The sequence below is a fragment of the Canis aureus genome, chromosome 1 (assembly GCF_053574225.1).
Source record: "Canis aureus isolate CA01 chromosome 1, VMU_Caureus_v.1.0, whole genome shotgun sequence".
In the NCBI taxonomy this organism is placed as follows: Eukaryota; Metazoa; Chordata; class Mammalia; order Carnivora; family Canidae; genus Canis; species Canis aureus.
Window position 1 is genome coordinate 103,168,870 of NC_135611.1, and position 18,131 is coordinate 103,187,000.

The following is an 18,131-nucleotide window of genomic DNA, read 5'->3' on the forward strand; positions in this document are numbered from 1 at the left end:
AGCCTGCCCTCACCCCCAGGCCTCCTTTCCCCACCAGCACTAGGGGACCCATCCATTCCATTTAGGATTCTCAATGCTCCCGTTGAGAACCTTCCAGAACTCCCTTAGGTCCCTGTGTGTTTAGACCCCTGAATATTCTCTGTGCCCACAAGAGGGTCTCCTCAATCTTTATATGGGCCTTCATATAATTATACACCCCCCCACCATGGCACATCACATAGATATCCACATAATCCAGGACTCCCCCATATCAAGTACCCAAAGGTGTTAGGCATCCCTTTAATCCCTAAGTCCCCTAGAACGTGGATCCAAGAGCTTCTATTCTCTTAGTCAACCACCTTCATTCCATGAACCTTTATTGAGTGGTAAATCTGAGCTGGCACTATCCATATGCTGAGGGGACGGCAACTATCCCAATCAATCAAGATCCCTGCCCTGTGGAGCTCCCACTGCAGTGGGTGAGGCGAGTGATAAGCAAGATGAGCAAAATATTTGGTATGTTTGACAGTGGAGACCAGTGCTAAAGAGCAGATTAAAGCAGGGAGGGGGACAGGAAGTGTTCATTGGGTAGAGTATGATTTTTGATATGGTGCCAAGAAAGACTCCTCCAGTGTGGGGATGTTGAAGGAAAATGAGGGTCCGAGCTGTGTGGACAAAGTACCTTCCATGTAGGGGATAGCAAATGCAAAGGCCCTGTGGTGGGAGTGTTCCTGGTGTGTTGTGGGAACATTGAAGGCCCTGTGTGGCCAGAGGGGAGCAAGTGAGGGGGAGAGAGAGAGAAAATGAGGCGAAGAGACAGATCATATAGGGCCTTAGAAGCAGCGTAACCGGGCAGCCCCAGTGGCTTGGCGGTTTAGTGCCGCCTTCAGCCCAGGGTGTGATCCTGGAGACCCAGGGTCAAGTCCCATGTCAGGCTCCCTGCATGGAGCCTGCTTCTCCCTCCGCCTGTGTCTCTGCCTCTCTCTCTCTCTCTCCTTTTTTTTTTTTTTTAATTTTTTTTTATTTTATTTATGATAGTCACACACAGAGAGAGAGAGGCAGAGACACAGGCAGAGGGAGAAGCAGACTCCATGCACCAGGAGCCCGACGTGGGACTCGATCCCGGGTCTCCAGGATCGCGCCCTGGGCCAAAGGCAGGCGCCAAACCGCTGCGCCACCCAGGGATCCCTCTCTCTCCTTTTTAAAAAAATATTTATTTATTTATGATAGACATAGAGAGAGAGAGAGAGAGAGGCAGGGACACAGGTGGAGGGAGAAGCAGGCTCCACGCTGGGAGCCCGATGTGGGACTCCATCCCGGGACTCCAGGATTGCGCCCTGGGCCAAAGGCGTCTAGACGCTAAACCCCTGAGCCACCCAGGGATCCCCTCTGCCTCTCTCTCTCTCTCTCTCTCTCATAAATAAATAAAATATTTTTTTTAAAAAGAAGCTGGGGGATCCCTGGGTGGCGCAGCGGTTTGGCGCCTGCCTTTGGCCCAGGGCGCGATCCTGGAGACCCGGGATCAAATCCCACGTCGGGCTCCCGGTGCATGGAGCCTGCTTCTCCCTCTGCCTGTGTCTCTGCCTCTCTCTCTCTCTCTCTCTCTATGTGACTATCGTAAAATAAAAAAAAATAAATAAAAAGATTTAAAAAGAAGCTGGGTAACCATATGCCTGGTATTCTGTAATTTTTTTTAGTTATTATTTTTTTAAATTTAGGGGCCCATGGGTGGGTCAGTTGGTTAAGCATCTGCCTTGGGTTCAGGTCATGATCCTGGGGTCCTGGGATTGAGCCCCACATTTGGCTCCCTGCTCCACGGGGAGCGTGCTTCTCTCTCTCCTCCTCGCTTCTGCTCTCACTCGGTATCTGTTTCTCAAATAAATAAAATCTAAAAAAAAAAAAAGATTTCATTTATTTATTTGAGAGAGAGAGCACAAGCAGGGGGAGTGGCAGAGGTAAAGGCAACATTTACATGTTGTAAATAATATAAACTGACTTGTACCTAGGTGTATATAAGTTTGGGAGGGTAAATAACAGTCCCCAGAGATGCCCACATTCTAATTCCCAGAACCTGTGCATGTATCACCTTATAGAGCCAAAGGGACTTTGCAGATGTGATTGAGTTGAAGATATTGAGATGGGAAGATGATCCTGGTTATTGGGGTGCACCCTAAATGTAATCACAAGGGTCCTTCTAAGGGGCAGGCAGCAGAGTCAGAGAAAGAGATGGGATGATGGTGGAAGCAGAAGCCAAAGCAATGCAGTCACAACCCCAGGCGTGTGGGTGTCCTCCAGACGCCAGAAGAGGCAGGAAGCAGATTCTCTCCTAGAGCTTCCAGAAGGAACACAGCCCTGCCGACACCCTGGTTCAAACTCAGTAAGAACCACTTTGGACTTCTAACCAGCAGAACTATAGGATAATAAATCTGTTGTTTTAAGCCACCAAAAATTTTTTAAAGATTTTATTTATTCATGACCGACACAGACACAGAGAGAGAGAGAGGCAGAGACATAGACAGAGGGAGAAGCAGGCTCCTCGCAGGAAGCCTGATGCAGGACTCGATACTGGGACAGGGGACTATGCCCTGAGCTGAAGGCAGAAGCTCTACCGCTGAGCTACCCAGGTGTCCCCATGCCACCACATTTTTTATAATTTAAAGGCAGCAACAGAAAACTAATACAATAGGGTACAGGGGTTGGGGGTGGGAGCCCAGATGAGAGCTATTCTGTTCAGTGCTACAAACACTGCCCACTGTGCGTGTAGCTTTTATGTTGTCTTCCTATTTCCGCCCCAAATATAACCTGGAACACACCAGGCCTGGCAGTGAACACCAGCACCGGAGGCTGAGTACAGCCTTCTCCTGACGGGGCGGGACCTCTAATGGGAGACTGGGACCGGGCTTTCTCTAAGCCCAGCTCAAGGCAAACACCTCTCTCAGGCCAGGCGTATTCCCAAAGCTGAACCCCAAAAGCGGAGAACACAGTGGGCTCGCCTCCCAGGGCACCTTGTTTGGGCATTTTGCTTCAGGTTCGTCTTTTAAGAATCCCCTCCCATGCATCTGGCAGGTCTCAGGGAGGATTCCAAGAGCGAGAGCCTGGATGGTAACAGGTGTCTGCACAGGAGCTGCAGCAAGGACCAGGTAGCCCCCTTTGACGACTGGGGAAACTGAAGCCAAGAGAGGGGTGAGGTGGGCCAAGGGTGCTTACGTCAGATGTTAGAGGTGACAAGCCAGGGCTCCAGGAAAAGGTGGGTAGGGGTCTAGGTGAGGGGCCTGCACTACCCGCAAGGAGGGGGTGGGGCCTACCGGGCACCAGCACGGGGCGGGGCTTAGGTCAGGGGCGGGGCTAAGCTGGGAGAGGCCGAAAGGCCTAGAATAGGGGCGGAGCTTGAGGTAGCAGGGAGGGGCGGGAACATAGGTGTGGGCGGGGTCTGGCCGAGGCGGAGCTGACTGGGGGCGGGGCGAGGGTGGAGCTTGAAGGGAAGTCGAGGGGGCGGAGCTCGCTGAGGGGCTGGATCCGGGTCGGGGGCGGAGCTTAGGCTGAGCGTGGGCGGGGGGCGGGGCCGAGCGCAGTATCCGGCCAGGTGGGAAGGGCTTAAGAGACAGGCACGCGGTCTCAGCCTCAGGTACTGCCCCAGGTTGGGAGGTTGGGAGGGGGCGCCGGAAACTTCCGGGCGAGACCAGCGCATTTCCGGTCAAAATGGCGGCGCCCACCAGAGTCAGGTGGCAGCGACTCTATCTTTAGTAGCGGCGGCGACTTGAGGCCCGGGGGAGGTGAGGCCCGGGGAAGTGAGGTCCACCTCTCTCTGACTCCCCTCTTTGGAGAGGAAGGAGGAGACTTGTTGCTAAGACGTCCAAAGGGAGGGCTTGTTGCTATGGAGGCAGGGCAGTGGGGTTGCTAAGAGACAGGAACGCATTTAGTGGAGATGGGGGAGGGGGTTGGTAGGTGGAGTGGGTGGGGCTTGTTGCGAGGGAGGAAGGAGGGACTGAGACTTTGGGGAAGGGTCCTGTTGGTATGAAGGAAGGAAAGCGGGGCTGTGGTTAAAGTGGGTGCGGGCACAGTGGTTTGGGGTCATGGGGCGGGCGCGGAGCTCTCCTAAAACGTCACCTTCTCAGCAGACCCCCAGGAGTCGACCCATCCGGGCGCCAGAACTACCTCAGCGGTGACCACCTCCTACCCCAAACACAGTCTTCCCTTCAGAAACGGCCCATGGCGGACCAGGGCTCGGGGGGCAGCCGCCTCCCTCTGGCGCTGCCCCCAGCCTCCCAGGGCTGCTCATCCGGGGGCGGCGGCTCCTCTGCGGGGAACTCGGGCCATCCTCTGCCCCCTCGAAACCTTCAAGGCCTGCTGCAGATGGCTATCACGGCGGGTTCTGAGGAACCAGACCCCCCTCCAGAACCCATGAGTGAGGAGGTAAAGATGGAGGGACCCGATGAATTGGGGGGAGAGTGCCCTGGGCAGAGGCAGCGCCTAGGTGTGAAGGCAGAGTAGTAGGCTGTATTTGTCCTAGCTGGGTCATTGTAGATTGAAGGTCGGGTCTCACGAGTGTCTGGGAGGGCAGATACGGCACTGGGATGCAGAGTAGCTCCGCAAGTAAAGAAGGAGGGAGGATTCTCAGAACCCTGCCATCCTGGTTCCAGCAATATCCAGCTGTGTGACCTTGGGTATATTGTTTCATCTTTCTGAATGGCAAGGTCTTTATTTGCAAACTGATGATGACAATAAGACTAGTAACATGTACTTCACCAGATATTTTTTTTTTAAGATTTTATTTATTTATTCATGAGAGACAGAGGCAGAGACACAGGCAGAAGGAGAAGCAGGCTCCATGCACAGAGCCTGATGTGGGACTCGATCCCTGGTGTCCAGGATCACACCGTGGGCTGAAGGCGGCACTAAACCGCTGAGCCACCAGGGCTGCCCTTCACCAGATATTTCTGAAGATACACAGGACTCAGGGCACACCGTCAGAGAGGCCAGGCTCCTGCAAGCATCAGGCTGTTCTCATGAAGAGTGCAGGCTCTGTGGACAGACCATTTAGGTGTGACTTAAGGCTTTGTGGATGGCCGACGGTGTGACCTTTGTGTGTCACAACCTTTCTGGGCCTCAGTTTTCTCATCTGTGAAGTGGGGTTGACAGTAACACTTGGAAGGTTGTCTTGGAGATGAGTAGCAACATCTGTTATATGTGTTTAGCTGGCGATGGTGTTTCCAGTGTACAAAATGCCGTGCTAATCCAGTGACATCCATGATGTCATCGAACTTTTAGGTTAATGAAATGGGAACAGGCACAGAAAAATGAATGTCTTGGCCAAATTTGTTCAGGACTGTGACTATAGAGCCCACATATGAGCACTAACAGGCCCGATGGGAAAATAAAATTTAGTGGCCAGCTCTGAACTGTCAACTTACTTGACCTAATAGGCAGCATTTGATTTACTGGCCACCTGGACAATGGATCTCTTTCTTCATTTGGTTTCTTTCTTTCTTTTTTAAGATTTTAAAAATTTATTTATTCATGAGAGAGACAGAGAAGCAGACATCGGCAAAGGGCGAAGCAGGCTCCTCACAGGGAGCCTGATGCAGAACTCGATCCCAGGATCCTGGGATCATGACCTGAGCTGAAGGCAGACACTCAAATGCAGAGCCCCTCAGGCATCCTTCTTTCTTCATTTGGTTTCTAGAGCACTGTCCTTGTTTTCATCCTTACTCACTGGCTCTCCCTTCCTGTTTTCCTCAGTTGACTCTTCCTCATTCCTCAGCCTCTGAATGATGGCACACCCCAGGGCTCTCCTCGTACCTACCTCTGCTCACTTCCTTGGTGATCTCATGTGTTGAGACTATTTACCCTGATGACTCTCCAGTTTACATCTCTAGACCACTGGTTCTGATTTCATCCCCCTCAGGACATTTGGCAATGCATGGAAACATGTTTCGTTGTTCCACTTGGGGTGGGGTGGGGGCTACTGGCATCTAGTGAGTAGAGACCAGGGATGCTTCTCAACATTCTATAACATGCAGAACAATGGGACTGCCCTTCCCCCACAACCCCCGAACTCTCCAGCTCCGAGGGTCAGTAGAGCCAGGGTTGAGAAAGCCAAGTCTAGGCTGGGCCCCCTCCCTGAGCTTCAGGCAGCCTACTCACTATTTTACCTTGTGCGCATAATAGAGCCCTTGAACTTAACATGGTAGAAAATGAGTTCTCATCTTTACTACTCCTGCTCCATACCTGCTTCTCCTACCATTGTCCTCATCTCCTTCTGGTTGCTCAGGACAGAAATCTGAGAGTGCCTTTTTTCACACCCCATAGCCCCAGTCTCTCTATAAGTCTGGTATCTAGAAAATTTTCAGTGGAAGAGATACCCAGTGGGTAGCTGTTGAAGGAATGATAGGTTAGGTCTCAGATGTTGGCTGTTATTAGTAACAACTGTATTTATGATTTCATCACTGACGGAGGTTTGGTTCTTTCCCCCACTCTCCTGCCCTGACAGAGGCGTCAGTGGCTGCAGGAGGCTGTGTCAGCAGCCTTCCGGGGCCAGCGGGAAGAAGTCGAGCAGATGAAGAACTGTCTTCGAGTGCTGTCCCAGCCTATACCCTCCTTGGCTGTTGAGGCTGAACTGGCCACTGACCAGCAGGAACGCGAGGGGGCCCTGGAGCTGCTGGCCGACCTGTGTGAAAACATGGACAATGCTGCAGGTATACCTGGGCCCACCCACGGCTGCCCCTCAGCATCCTCTGGCTCTTTCTTCCTTCTCAGCCCCATGTCCTGCTGTGGCTCAGCCCTTGTCTTTTCTCTTGGGGACCACACCATCGGACTCTTCCCCACCCTTCTAGCCTCCAGCCTCTCCCTCTCCTGTCTGGCTTCAACTCTGGCCTCAGATGGGACTGTCCTATCTCTTCCTGGTTGGTCCCCTTGCCACCAGGAAGGGACTTTCACTTACCCCACCAGCCTGGCTGGTATCAGGTCTACCTTCGTAACATTTTCCAAAACTGGTCATTTCTCCCTTGTCTCTTGGGACTGCACTGTCACTGCCTAGAATATGAATGAGGAGGTGGTTCTGGGCAGCATGGTCAGGGAAGGCCTCCCCAAGGGGTGCCATTTGATTAGAGACCTGGAGTGAATGAGCAGGTTATGGGAACAGCCATGAGAAAAACATAACAGGCAGAGGGAATAGGCCAATACAAAGGCCCTGAGGTACACATACATGCCTTATATGTGCAGGAACAGCAGTAAGGCCAGCATGACAGAATGCAGTGAGGGAGGGGCAAGAGGTAGGAGGTGCTGCTGGGTATGCAAGGCCTTGCAGGCTGAAGTAGGTGCTGTGGGTTTTGTCCTAAGTGCCGAGGAGCTGATAGAAGGTCAGCATCCCCCATTTCTTTTTCTTTTTCTTTTTCTTTTTCTTTTTCTTTTTTTTTTTTTAGCATCCTCCATTTCTTTTGGAGGGGCATGATGTAGCTGTGGAGGGTGTGGACGTGTCTTTTCTGGATGTTTCACATAAATGGAATCGTGGAGTATGTGATCTCTTGTGACTGGCTTCCCTGAGTGTGACATCTTCAAGGTTCTCTCACATTGTAGCCTGTATTGTAGCTTTATTCTTCTGAATGGCTAGTCCTCCATCGTGTGGATTGACCTCATGTTTTTTTTTTTTTTTTTTTTAAAGATTTTTATTTATTTATTCATCAGAGAGAGAGAGAGAGAGGCAGAGACACAGGCAGAGGGAAAAGCAGGCTCCATGCAGGAAGCCTGATGTGGGACATGATCCTGGGTCTCCAGGATCATGCCCTGGACTGAAGGTGGCGCTTAAACTGCTGAGCCACCGGGGCTGCCCTGACCTCATGTTTTTTTTATCTGTTTGCAACTGATGGGCATTTGGGTCCTTTCCCCCTTTGGTTATTGAGAATAATGCTGCTTTGAACATTGGTACAAGTGTCTATTGGAGTCTCTGCTTTCTGTGGTTTAAGATATTTATGTAGGAGTGGACCCATGATAACTCTGTGTTTAACTTTTTGAGGAACTGCCAAGTTCGCTGGTTACCACCTTATTGACAGAAACAAGTGGTGGGTTGTAGTTTGCCGAGCCCTGGTCTAGTGTACTGTTCTCCCATAGGGGTGTTCTGATTGTCACAAAGATTGGGGGTTGGTACTGGGATGTAGTGTGCTGGATTCTGGAACCCTAACCGCCTGAATGCTGGTGTTTTTGAGGCATGCTGGCCCTGGAGGGACCTCTGGTTGGGTGCTTGACGGATCCTGCACTTGAGGCAGGCTCTGGGAGCCAGCCCACCCCTCTGGCCTCACTTGCTGTGTTCACTTGTGAGGGCTGACTGCCTCGGGGGTTGAAACACAATGTATTTTCTCAGGGTTCTGAGACCCAGGTGTGGGCAGGGCTGGTTTCTCCTGCGCTCTCTCCTTGGCCTGCAGATGGCTGCCCTCTCCCTGTGTCTTCACACGGTTTTCCCTGTGTGTCTGTGTCCTGATCTTTTCTTATGAGGACATCAGTCTTACTGCGAGGATTAGGACCTATCCCGATGACCTCACTTTACCTGGATGATCTCTTACAAGGACTATCTTCAAATATAGTCACATTCTGAGACACCCAAGTGGTTGGGGCTTCAACATGTGGATTTTGGGTGGGGGGTGGTGCATAAGTCAGCCCATTCCACCTGGACTTTCATCTCTCCTCTCTCTGCACAGACTTCTGCCAGCTGTCAGGCATGCACCTGCTGGTGGGCCGCTACCTGGAGGCAGGGCCTGCAGGGCTGAGGTGGCGAGCAGCACAGCTCATCGGCACATGCAGCCAGAATGTGGCAGCCATCCAGGAGCAAGTGCTGGGCCTGGGTGCCCTGCGCAAGTTGCTGAGGCTGCTTGACCGGGACCCCTGTGACTTGGTGCGCGTGAAGGCCCTCTTTGCCATCTCCTGTGAGTGTCTGGGGCAGCCAGGGAGGGGCAGGGGCCCTGCTGGCATCTGCTCAGGGGCAGATGGAGGGGAGCCATAATTGTTTATTTATTCCCATAGCCAGTTAAGACTGTGCTGGAGACTGGGGACAGGGTGGTGAGCCAGCCAACCCCTCGTTTGTCAGAGAGCCAGATTCTGATGACATAGGTGCACCACTCAGCTTATGTGCTTCATGTGCATTAGGGTTCTTGGCCTCAGTGCTGTTGACACTCATGGTAAGGAGGGGGCCATCTTGTGTGTAATGGGGTGTTAAGCGGCACCCCAGCCTCTCTACCTGTTAGAGATACTAATGGCTGCCTCCTGGGCAACAGGTGCCAGGACGAGGATGATTCCAGTGCCTGTGGGGCACTCTATGCCAGGCCCCATGCCAGGCCCTGTGAGAGTGTTAACTTGTTTAGTTCATATGCACAGCCTCTGAGGTAGGGAGACCAAATCCACCTAGAGGAGGGACCGGGTGACAGCCTGGGGCACCCTGCAAGGACATGCAGATGTGGGGTTTGAGCCCAGGGAATGTTCTTAACTGTGGGTTGGGCTCCTGTCTGTGTGTGTGCCATGCTGGAGGCCCCCACTGGCCGTTTTCTTCTTTTTTTTGATACTGTTTCCTTTTTTTTTTTTTTTTAATTTTTAATTTAATTTAATTTTATTTTATTTTTCATTTTTATTTATTTGTGATAGTCACAGAGATAGAGAGAGAGAGAGAGGCAGAGACATAGGCAGAGGGAGAAGCAGGCTCCATGCACCAGGAGCCCGACATGGGATTCGATCCCGGGTCTCCAGGATCGCGCCCTGGGCCAAAGGCAGGGGCCAAAGGCAGGTGCCAAACCGCTGCGCCACCCAGGGATCCCTACTGTTTCCTTTTTAAATAAGCCTTATGGAGATAGAATTCACAGGCTATAGAGTTTATCTTTTTAACATGTACAATTTAGCATATTCAGTAGGTTGTGTAGTGGCCATGACCACTGTCTTAACTCCAGAACATTTCCCCCACTCCCAAAAGAAGCTGCATTCCTGTTAGGAGTCCTGCCTCACCCTCTCCCTCCAGCCCTTGCAGGCAGCCACCAGTCTGCTTATCATCTCCACAGATTTGCCTGCTCTGGATGTGTCCACCATGTGGCCTTTTGTGTGTGTCTGGCTTCTTTTACTGATCATCATGTTTTGCAGCTTCATCTGCATTTATAACCTGTGCCAATGCTTCATGCCTTTCTATGGTTGAGTAATATGTCACTTATAAAGGGACCACATTTTGTTTATCCATTCATCAGTTGATTGGTTGGGCATCAAGTGGTTTCTACCTCTGGCTGTGAGAATTGTGCTGCTGTGAACCACGTGGACAAGTTTTTGCATGGACGTGTGTTTTCCTGTCTTCTGGGTGTACACACCTGCGGTTGGAATTGCTGGGTCCTATGGCAGCCCTGTGTCATCTGTTTCAAGTTGGAGGAAAACCTGTTTCTTTCACTCATGACATTTGTGACACCAAATGTGTGTGCAGGAGTTTACATAAGTCAGTTTTCCAATTCTCTGGACACCCAACTGGGCATTCTGCAGTTCCATTCTGACACTGACTACTCAGAGTTGGCACACCTCCACAGGTTAAGGACTCAGTTCTAAGAGACGGTCCCTCCTGCAGACACCAGTGGAAAGTTTGGGCCTTCTGGGGGCTCCTGGCTCGCTCAGTCATGGAGTATGCAACTTTTGATCTCAGCGTTGGGAGTTTGAGCCCCATGTTGGGGCTGGAGTTTCCTTAAAAAAAAAAAAAAAAAAAAGAAAGAAATTAGAGCTTCCTGTACTTATTAGCTACTGGCTATATATTGGGCATTGCCATGATCCACTTCTCAGGTTTGATACTTTGCTAGAATAGCTACAGAACTCAGAGGAATATTTATGTTTAGTGGCCTACTATAAAAGATATGAACAGGGACACCTGGGTGGCTCAGTTGTTAGATGCCTGCCTTTGGCTCAGGTGGTGATCCCGGGATCTGGGATTGAGCCCCGCATCGGGCTCCCTGTGAGGCGCCTGCTTCTTCCTCAGCATATGTCTCTGCCTCTCTCTCTCTCTCTCTCTCATGAATAAATAAATTTTTTTTTAAGATTTTTATTTATTTATTCATGAGAGACAGGAAGAGAAAGAGGCAGAGACACAGGCAGAGGGAAAAGCAGGCTCCATGCAGGGAGCCTGACGTGGGACTCGATCCTGGGTCTCTAGGATCACGCCCTGGGCTGAAGGCGGCGCTAAACCCCTGAGCCACCTATGGATCCCCTAAATAAATCTTAAAAAAAAAAAAAAAAGGGGATCCCTGGGTGGCGCAGCAGTTTGGCGCCTGCCTTTGGCCCAGGGCGCGATCCTGGAGACCTGGGATCGAATCCCACGTCAGGCTCCCGGTGCATGGAGCCTGCTTCTCCCTCTGCCTGTGTCTCTGCCTCTCTCTCTCTCTGTGTGTGACTATCATAAATAAATAAAAATTAAAAAAAAAAAAAAAAAAAGATAGGAACAGCCAGATGAAGCAGTGTATAGGACGAGGTCTAGAAGGGTCCCGAGCACAGGAACATCTGTCCCTGAGTTGGGGTGTGCCATCCTTCTGGTACAAGGACGTGTTCACTAACCCAGAAGGTCTGTGAACCCCACCGTTTAGGGAATCTTGTGGAGGCTTCCTCCTGTGCACATAATGGATCATTAATTCCACTCTCGTCCCTCTCCTTTCTGGAGGTTGGGAGGTGGGGCTGGAGGTTCCAAGTTTCTAATCATGGCTTGGTATTTCTGAGAAGTAAACCCTGTCCAGGAGCCCACCAGGAGTCACCTCACTGGAACAAAAGATGCTCTTATCACCCAGGAAGCGCCGCGGGTTTGAAGAGCTTAGTGTCAGGAATGGGGGCAAAGACCAGATATATATTTATGTCACAGTTTGGCCCTGGGAAAAAGAACAGGGAAGCTGGGAAGGAACTCTAGTAAAGGTGAGAGAAAGAGTCCTGGAGCAGGTGACATCAGGAAGATCATGTCCAAAACTGAGGAGATAGGTGGACAGACAGACCTTGGGAGGCTTGGCCACAAAGGGTAGACAGCCTCAGTTCCCCAGACATACCAAGAGCCAGAGCAGGATTGGGGAGGGACGGGGCAAAATTTTCTTCTAATAGTCTATGTTAATTATATCTCAGTAAAACAATGCTTTAAAAAAATATTGTGCTTATGAAACCCAGGCCCATAGTAGTTGAAAGTGATAGTGGTGAGGCTCGTGGTGACAATGGTGACCTTGAGGCCTCTCTCTCTCTCTCTCCCCCCCTTCCTGTCAGGCCTGGTCCGGGAGCAGGAGGTGGGGCTGCTGCAGTTCCTTCGCCTGGATGGCTTCTCTGTGTTGATGCGGGCCATGCAGCAGCAGGTGCAAAAGCTCAAGGTCAAGTCGGCATTCCTGCTGCAGAACCTGCTGGTGGGCCACCCTGAACACAAAGGTGGGGCGGCCAGGGCAGGGGGCCCAGGACAATGCCCAAGGGAGGGTGGGGGAGGGGTGTGCCTGGGGAGGGGTGTGGACCACCCCTCTGACCCCCAAGCCCCTTCCCCCAGGGACTCTGTGCTCCATGGGGATGGTCCAGCAGCTGGTGGCCCTGATCCGGACAGAACACAGCCCCTTCCATGAGCATGTGCTTGGAGCCCTGTGCAGGTATGCTGGGGCCTCTGAGAGGACGAGGCCTGGGGCAGGTGCTCCCATTTTTCAGGCTGACATCACTGGGCTACAGCCCTCCAGCCTCCTCCCTTCTAGGATTCAGGAGTTCAGGCCTTTCCCACCAAGGGGGCAGGACTGAGTGCTGGCGCTCCCTGGGCATTAGTTTCCTCGTGTGTAGGGGGCTGACACAATAGCCTGGGAGGAGAGGGAGAGTCTTTCTGACCCCGCTCCCCCTGCACCCAGAACTAGCAGATTAGCGTCTGGAAAAGATGACAGACACAATTGAGCAGGTGGCAGCTCTGGTGTGTGGAGTGGGCTCCAGGCCAGGCTCTGTGCTAGGTGCCTTGTTTTGTACGCATCTCACTGTAGGCCCTGATGTGGGTGGGGACCCTGTGAAATTTGTATTGCAGATGGGGAAACTGAGCTGGGGAACTGTCTTGCCTGGGGCTCCTGTGGGAGCAGTGCAAGGGCGCACCTTTGAAGGTCCTGAGGATTGCTCTTTTGTTCCTACAGCCTGGTGACAGACTTCCCCCAGGGCGTGCGGGAGTGCCGGGAGCCCGAGCTGGGCCTGGAGGAGCTCCTCCGCCACCGCTGCCAGCTGCTGCAGCAGCACGAGGAGTATCAGGTACTGCCCACGGGGCCTGTGTGGTCTTTTCATCCATACGTTTGTCTCCTTGTCTCTTCGTTCCTGTGTTTCTTCTGCCATCCATCCAGCAGACATTTACTGCCCCCTCCCCTGTGCCTCATGCTGTATGAACACCACAGGCCAGCGGGAGAATGATGAATTGGAGTGTTTTAAGGGCTTAATGAAGTTATTTATTAGCTAAACTTTATAAGTGTTTACATCCTATCAGATACTTAATAATTATTTTTATTAGACTGATAAATCAGTAATAAAAGGTAACCAATTTAATATTTTATTAAATAAAAAGTAAGTAATTAAGTAGATAATGAGTAGCAAATAGATAAACAACTCAGATATTTAATTAGATAATAAATAACAAGTAATAAATAGCTCATTAGATATTTAAATAGATCAGTAACAAGTAAGTGATAATTCAGATAATTAGGTAATTAGTAACAAATTAGTGATAAAGAGCAACTGAATGAATATTCATATAGTTGTTTAGTTATCTAAACAATGAAGTGATTTAGCTAACTGATGATTAAGTAGCACCCAGATGTTGGTGCTTTAGCAAAGCTGAGCATGGCAGACGTGCTACCCTCCCAGGACTTCTGTTCTACTGAGTCCATTCCTCTGTGACCCTGTCGAGCATTTCCAGAGAGGTGCCAGGATTGAGGAGCAGGGAGGGCCAGGAGAGGCACACTGCTCAACCCCAGGTGCCTGCCCCAACCTCATCACAAGGACACGTGGAAAACATGCCCATGGGTTGTGCCCACGGGTTAAGCCTGGCCTAGCCTGGGCTTTCAGCTGGGGAGCACGTCAATTGTTGCTGTCTTGGGACATTCATTCTCTGCGCCACTGGCATGCCAGACCCTGGGCAGGTGATGCCAGGGCCCACTGTTGAGGGACACCTCCAGCAAAGTGACCAGCACTCCTTTTTTTTCTTCCAAAAAAACTTTAGCAACTTTATTGGGGTATCATATAATATATAACTATCATATAATAAATTCCAGTTCTTAGAAGTGTGCCATGTGAAAAGTTTAGACATAAGAATACACCTGTGAAAACCTCATCCTTCCATCCCTCCATTCGTCAGGGGCAGCTTACCCACGTGCCAGGCCTGGATATGGGCACTGGGGGATTTGATGAGGAGCAAAAAAGATACAGTCTTGGTTCTCAGGGCTTCCAGGGGTGATAGAGAAACATGTAGACAAATAAACAGAAGCATGTATTTACAAATACCTAGTGTGTGTATGTGTGTGTGTATATGCATGTATAGTACATGCAATATTTGTATCTGTGTAATTTAACATTGTTTTGTATAGTTTGACAGCAGGAAGTTATAACTACAGTGAAGGAAACAACCTGTGAGGGAACAGAGAAGGCTGGGCAGTGATATTTTCGGTACTGATGGCTGCTGTAACACTACTATAGACCAGGTGGCTAAGCACAGAAATGCATTCTCTTGCAGTTCTTGGGACTAGGAGTCTGAAGTCAAAGTGTCTGCAGGGCCATGCTCCCTCTGATGGTTCTAGGGAAGAATACTTCCTCTTCCAGCTGCCAGTAGTTGCTGGCATTCCTTGGCATTCCCTGGCTTAGTGATATGCCACTCCAGTCTCTTCATATGGCCTTCTTTCCTATGTGTCTTGGAAATCTTTCCAGATACTTAAGTAGAGGTCTGCTTTAATTCTAGCATAACTGAACAATGCAATTGGGATGGTATTCTGTAAGGTGATTCTATCGTGACTTAGTTCTTTTTTCTAACTCTTTTGTAAGTATTTTTGTAGGTAAATTGAAGTGTTAAATTTCATGAATGCCTTCTCATGAAAAGGTCCTGTGGTCATATGGTTCAAAATTCCAGATGCATAGGAAGGTCAAAAGTGAGAAGTCTCCCTGCTGCCCCTGCCCCTAATCACCCCGTACCTTCCCCACTTCTGTGTGTGGCCTTCCTAAGATAGTCTGTGCACATAAGCAAATGTGTGTATATATTCTTCCTTTCTACCTTCCTTCCGTGTAAAATCTACTTGTCCTGACCACTTTGTCGCTCCTTGCCTCGTTCCCTTTCATAATATCTCAGGGAAGAGTGCAGAAGGAGTGTGTTGTGTGTGGGCAGCCATGGCTGCAAGGTAGGTTGCTGTTTTCGTGTCATGACCCCTCTCTGCTGCTACCAACTCTGCTGAAAGAATAAACCTTTACATAGGTTTCTTTAGATGTGTGAGTATGTCTATAGAATAGTTTGCAAAAGGGGAAAAGCTGGATTAAGGTAGGTTAAGGATGAAGTTATACAGCTTAGGGCCATTTTTGCTAGCTATTGCCTGGTTGCTCTCTGTAAAGGCTGAACCAGTTGACTCTCCAACTGTGAAGGTGCTCAAAAGTACCTCAAGCCATTTGACCTTTTTTTTCCAAGCTGATTGGTGAAAAGTGGTATTTCTAATCAGTTTATATTTGCATTTCTCCCTGGAGGAAAGTTAGAGAGCTTTCCTTTCCTGTGAATTGTTCATATCCTTTGCCCATTTATCTACTGGGTGGTGAGTTTTTTTTTTTTCAATCAATATATTAAAGTTCTTGAAGTATTAAATGTGTTAGCCTTTTCCGACAAGTTGCAAATATTTTTCAAATTGTTTTTCTTTTCTTTTTGTTTCTGGCTTCTTTTTGCCATGCAGAAACCTTTTATGTTCATGTGGCCCAACCTAGGAGTGCTTCTTTCTTGGTTTCCGGGATTTGTACCTGTGGAAGGTTCTAATTTTAAGTGGGGATTAGTAGGGGTCGGTCATACCTGGGGAAATGAAGAGCCCAAGGGGCTGAGGTGAGGACAGACCAGTGGGGTATCAGAGACACTGGGAGGCCCTCATTCTGGTTCAGTAATCCAGGTACAGATGAGAAAGGAAACAGCGAGCCGTGGATCTCAGCTTGAGTCAGAGAACCCCTGGAGGCTTCTGGGGCCAGCACTGGGGAGGACAGAGAGGCTATCTCGGTGCCGAGCATGTTGGAAGCCGCCCCGCCTGTGCACTCAGAGCTCCTGCTCTTGCCCCCCTGATCCAGGAGGAGCTGGAGTTCTGCGAAAAGCTGCTACAGACCTGTTTCTCTAGCCCGACGGACGACAGCATGGATCGGTGAACCCCGGTGGCTCAGCACCCCCTCTCTGTGGGAACCCCAGGCGCCCTGTCTCCCAGGGGAGAGCAGAGCCTTGTTGGTGCGCAGCCAGGGCGGCCTAACCCGGTTCGCCAAAGAAGGCGCCGGCCCCTGGGCTCCACCCCTCACGCTAGCACTTTCCCCTTCCGCACTGCGTTCCCGGTACCCCCTTCCGTGTCCACACTGTTCTCTAATAAAGGTGTTCTCCTCCAGCTCCTTCGCTGCGGCCTTCGTCATCTCCCCTGGAGGGCGCCCTACCTGGGAAGGTGTGCCATCTTAGGGGGTCTGGGGTGCCCAAGCTTGAACATGAACGCACTGCTCTCAAATCCAGAGCCACCGTTGCTCACCTAAGCAGTCTCTCCTGACAGGGAGGGTGGTGGGCCGCCCTCCTTCCTTCCGGTTCACTCATCCACCCCTGCTTCTCCGTTTGAAGAACCCTCAAATTTAGCACTCAGGCAGCCTGCCCTGAGGCAGAAGCCACGTTATTTCCCAGCATCCCATGCGGAGGTGCATTATGTGACCTCAGCTCAGCCAATTAAAGCTCAGCGCAGGCTTCTGGGCAGTGGTGGTGGGAGCCCGGGCACCGAGGGTGTGTGTGTGCCAGGAGCTTGGGCCTCCTTTCGACCAACTGCAAAGCACCACACCATCTCCAGCTGTCTCAGAGATTAGGGTGGGAAGACACGCCTCAGCTCCTTTCATGAATTCCTTGTCAGTTAGCTGAAGGTGGTTTCATCATTTGCAGCCGCTGCTGATCTTCAGATGAGGAATCAGCCCAGGGTGGTTGAACTGTGGGCAAAAGTTAACAAACCTATGTTTCAGGTAAAGCTGTGCGCCTCCTCCCGTATTCTGGTTTCCTAGCTGCATTTGATGTGGATGAATTCCTCTCATGTGTAATTTACTTGTACTCCAGGGATTTGGGAGGGACCAGTTATTTTCACCCTTCTTCCCAAATTCAGCATAAATCAAGAGGTAGGTACAGGATTTGAGAATTGAAGATAAAGTATCACCTTTATTACCATTAGCGATCAGAAGAAATGGCTTTAGTCTTGCATTAGACAGGGTTACCTCTCCTGTCACAGGCAGCACTGGATACACACAGGCCTTCCTCTGGGTGCAGCAGGCCAGACCCTGGGTAGGCTGGCTATGAGAGGGGGAGCTGGGGTGAGCCACGATGCCCATCCAACCTGGTACATTGTTCCTCAGCCCCTGGAAGGGGTGGAGAGGCCAGAAGAAGACACACTAAATGGTTGAAGTTCCTTTACATGGAAATGTGGACAATGGGGAATGGGTGTTCCCACCAGACACTTTAAGAAGTCCCTTCCAATTTTTTTTTAAATTTTATTTATTCATGAGAGACACAGACAGAGAGGCAGAGACATAGGCAGAGGGAGAAGCAGGCTCTCTGTAGGGAGCCCGATGTGGGATTCAAACCTGGGAGTCCAGGATCACGCCCTGGGCCTAAGGCAGGCACTAAACCACTGAGCCACCCAAGCGTCCCTCTTCCAATTTTTTAAAGATTTATTAGAGAGCGCGTATGTGCATACATGCACGTGCAAGTGACGGAGGGGCAGAGGGAGAGAGGGAGAGAATTTCAAGCAGAGTTCCCACTGAGCACAAAACTGGCTGGGGTCAATCCCATGACCCATAAGATCATGACCTGAGCCAGAACCAAGAGTCCTACACTTACCTGAGCCACCTACGTACCCCACCCCTTCCATTTCTAATACACATACCAGTTGTTGTGCCCGAGATTGCCGAGGAGCCGACACCGATGCAAACACACGAGGGTT

The 18,131-nt window shown here is 50.6% G+C and overlaps 1 protein-coding gene across 4 annotated transcripts; it reads left to right on the top strand.

The window, feature by feature from the left end:
* Positions 1-3,511: 3,511 nt before the first annotated feature.
* Positions 3,512-16,553, top strand: HSPBP1 (HSPA (Hsp70) binding protein 1). Of its 4 annotated transcripts, none has more exons than XM_077914742.1 (8): positions 3,512-3,604; positions 4,098-4,392; positions 6,470-6,674; positions 8,670-8,894; positions 12,217-12,372; positions 12,485-12,581; positions 13,098-13,209; positions 16,252-16,553. In XM_077914742.1, exons 2-8 carry the CDS (start codon positions 4,189-4,191, stop codon positions 16,324-16,326), a joined length of 1,074 nt encoding a protein of 357 aa, XP_077770868.1. In that variant the 5' UTR covers positions 3,512-3,604; positions 4,098-4,188; the 3' UTR covers positions 16,327-16,553. The 4 variants fall into 4 exon arrangements, with proteins under 4 accessions (XP_077770868.1, XP_077770857.1, XP_077770849.1 ...); XM_077914731.1 differs by lacking the exon at positions 3,512-3,604 and adding an exon at positions 3,611-3,752 and having other exon boundaries at positions 4,095-4,392; XM_077914723.1 differs by lacking the exon at positions 3,512-3,604 and adding an exon at positions 3,611-3,752.
* Positions 16,554-18,131: the final 1,578 nt, after the last annotated feature.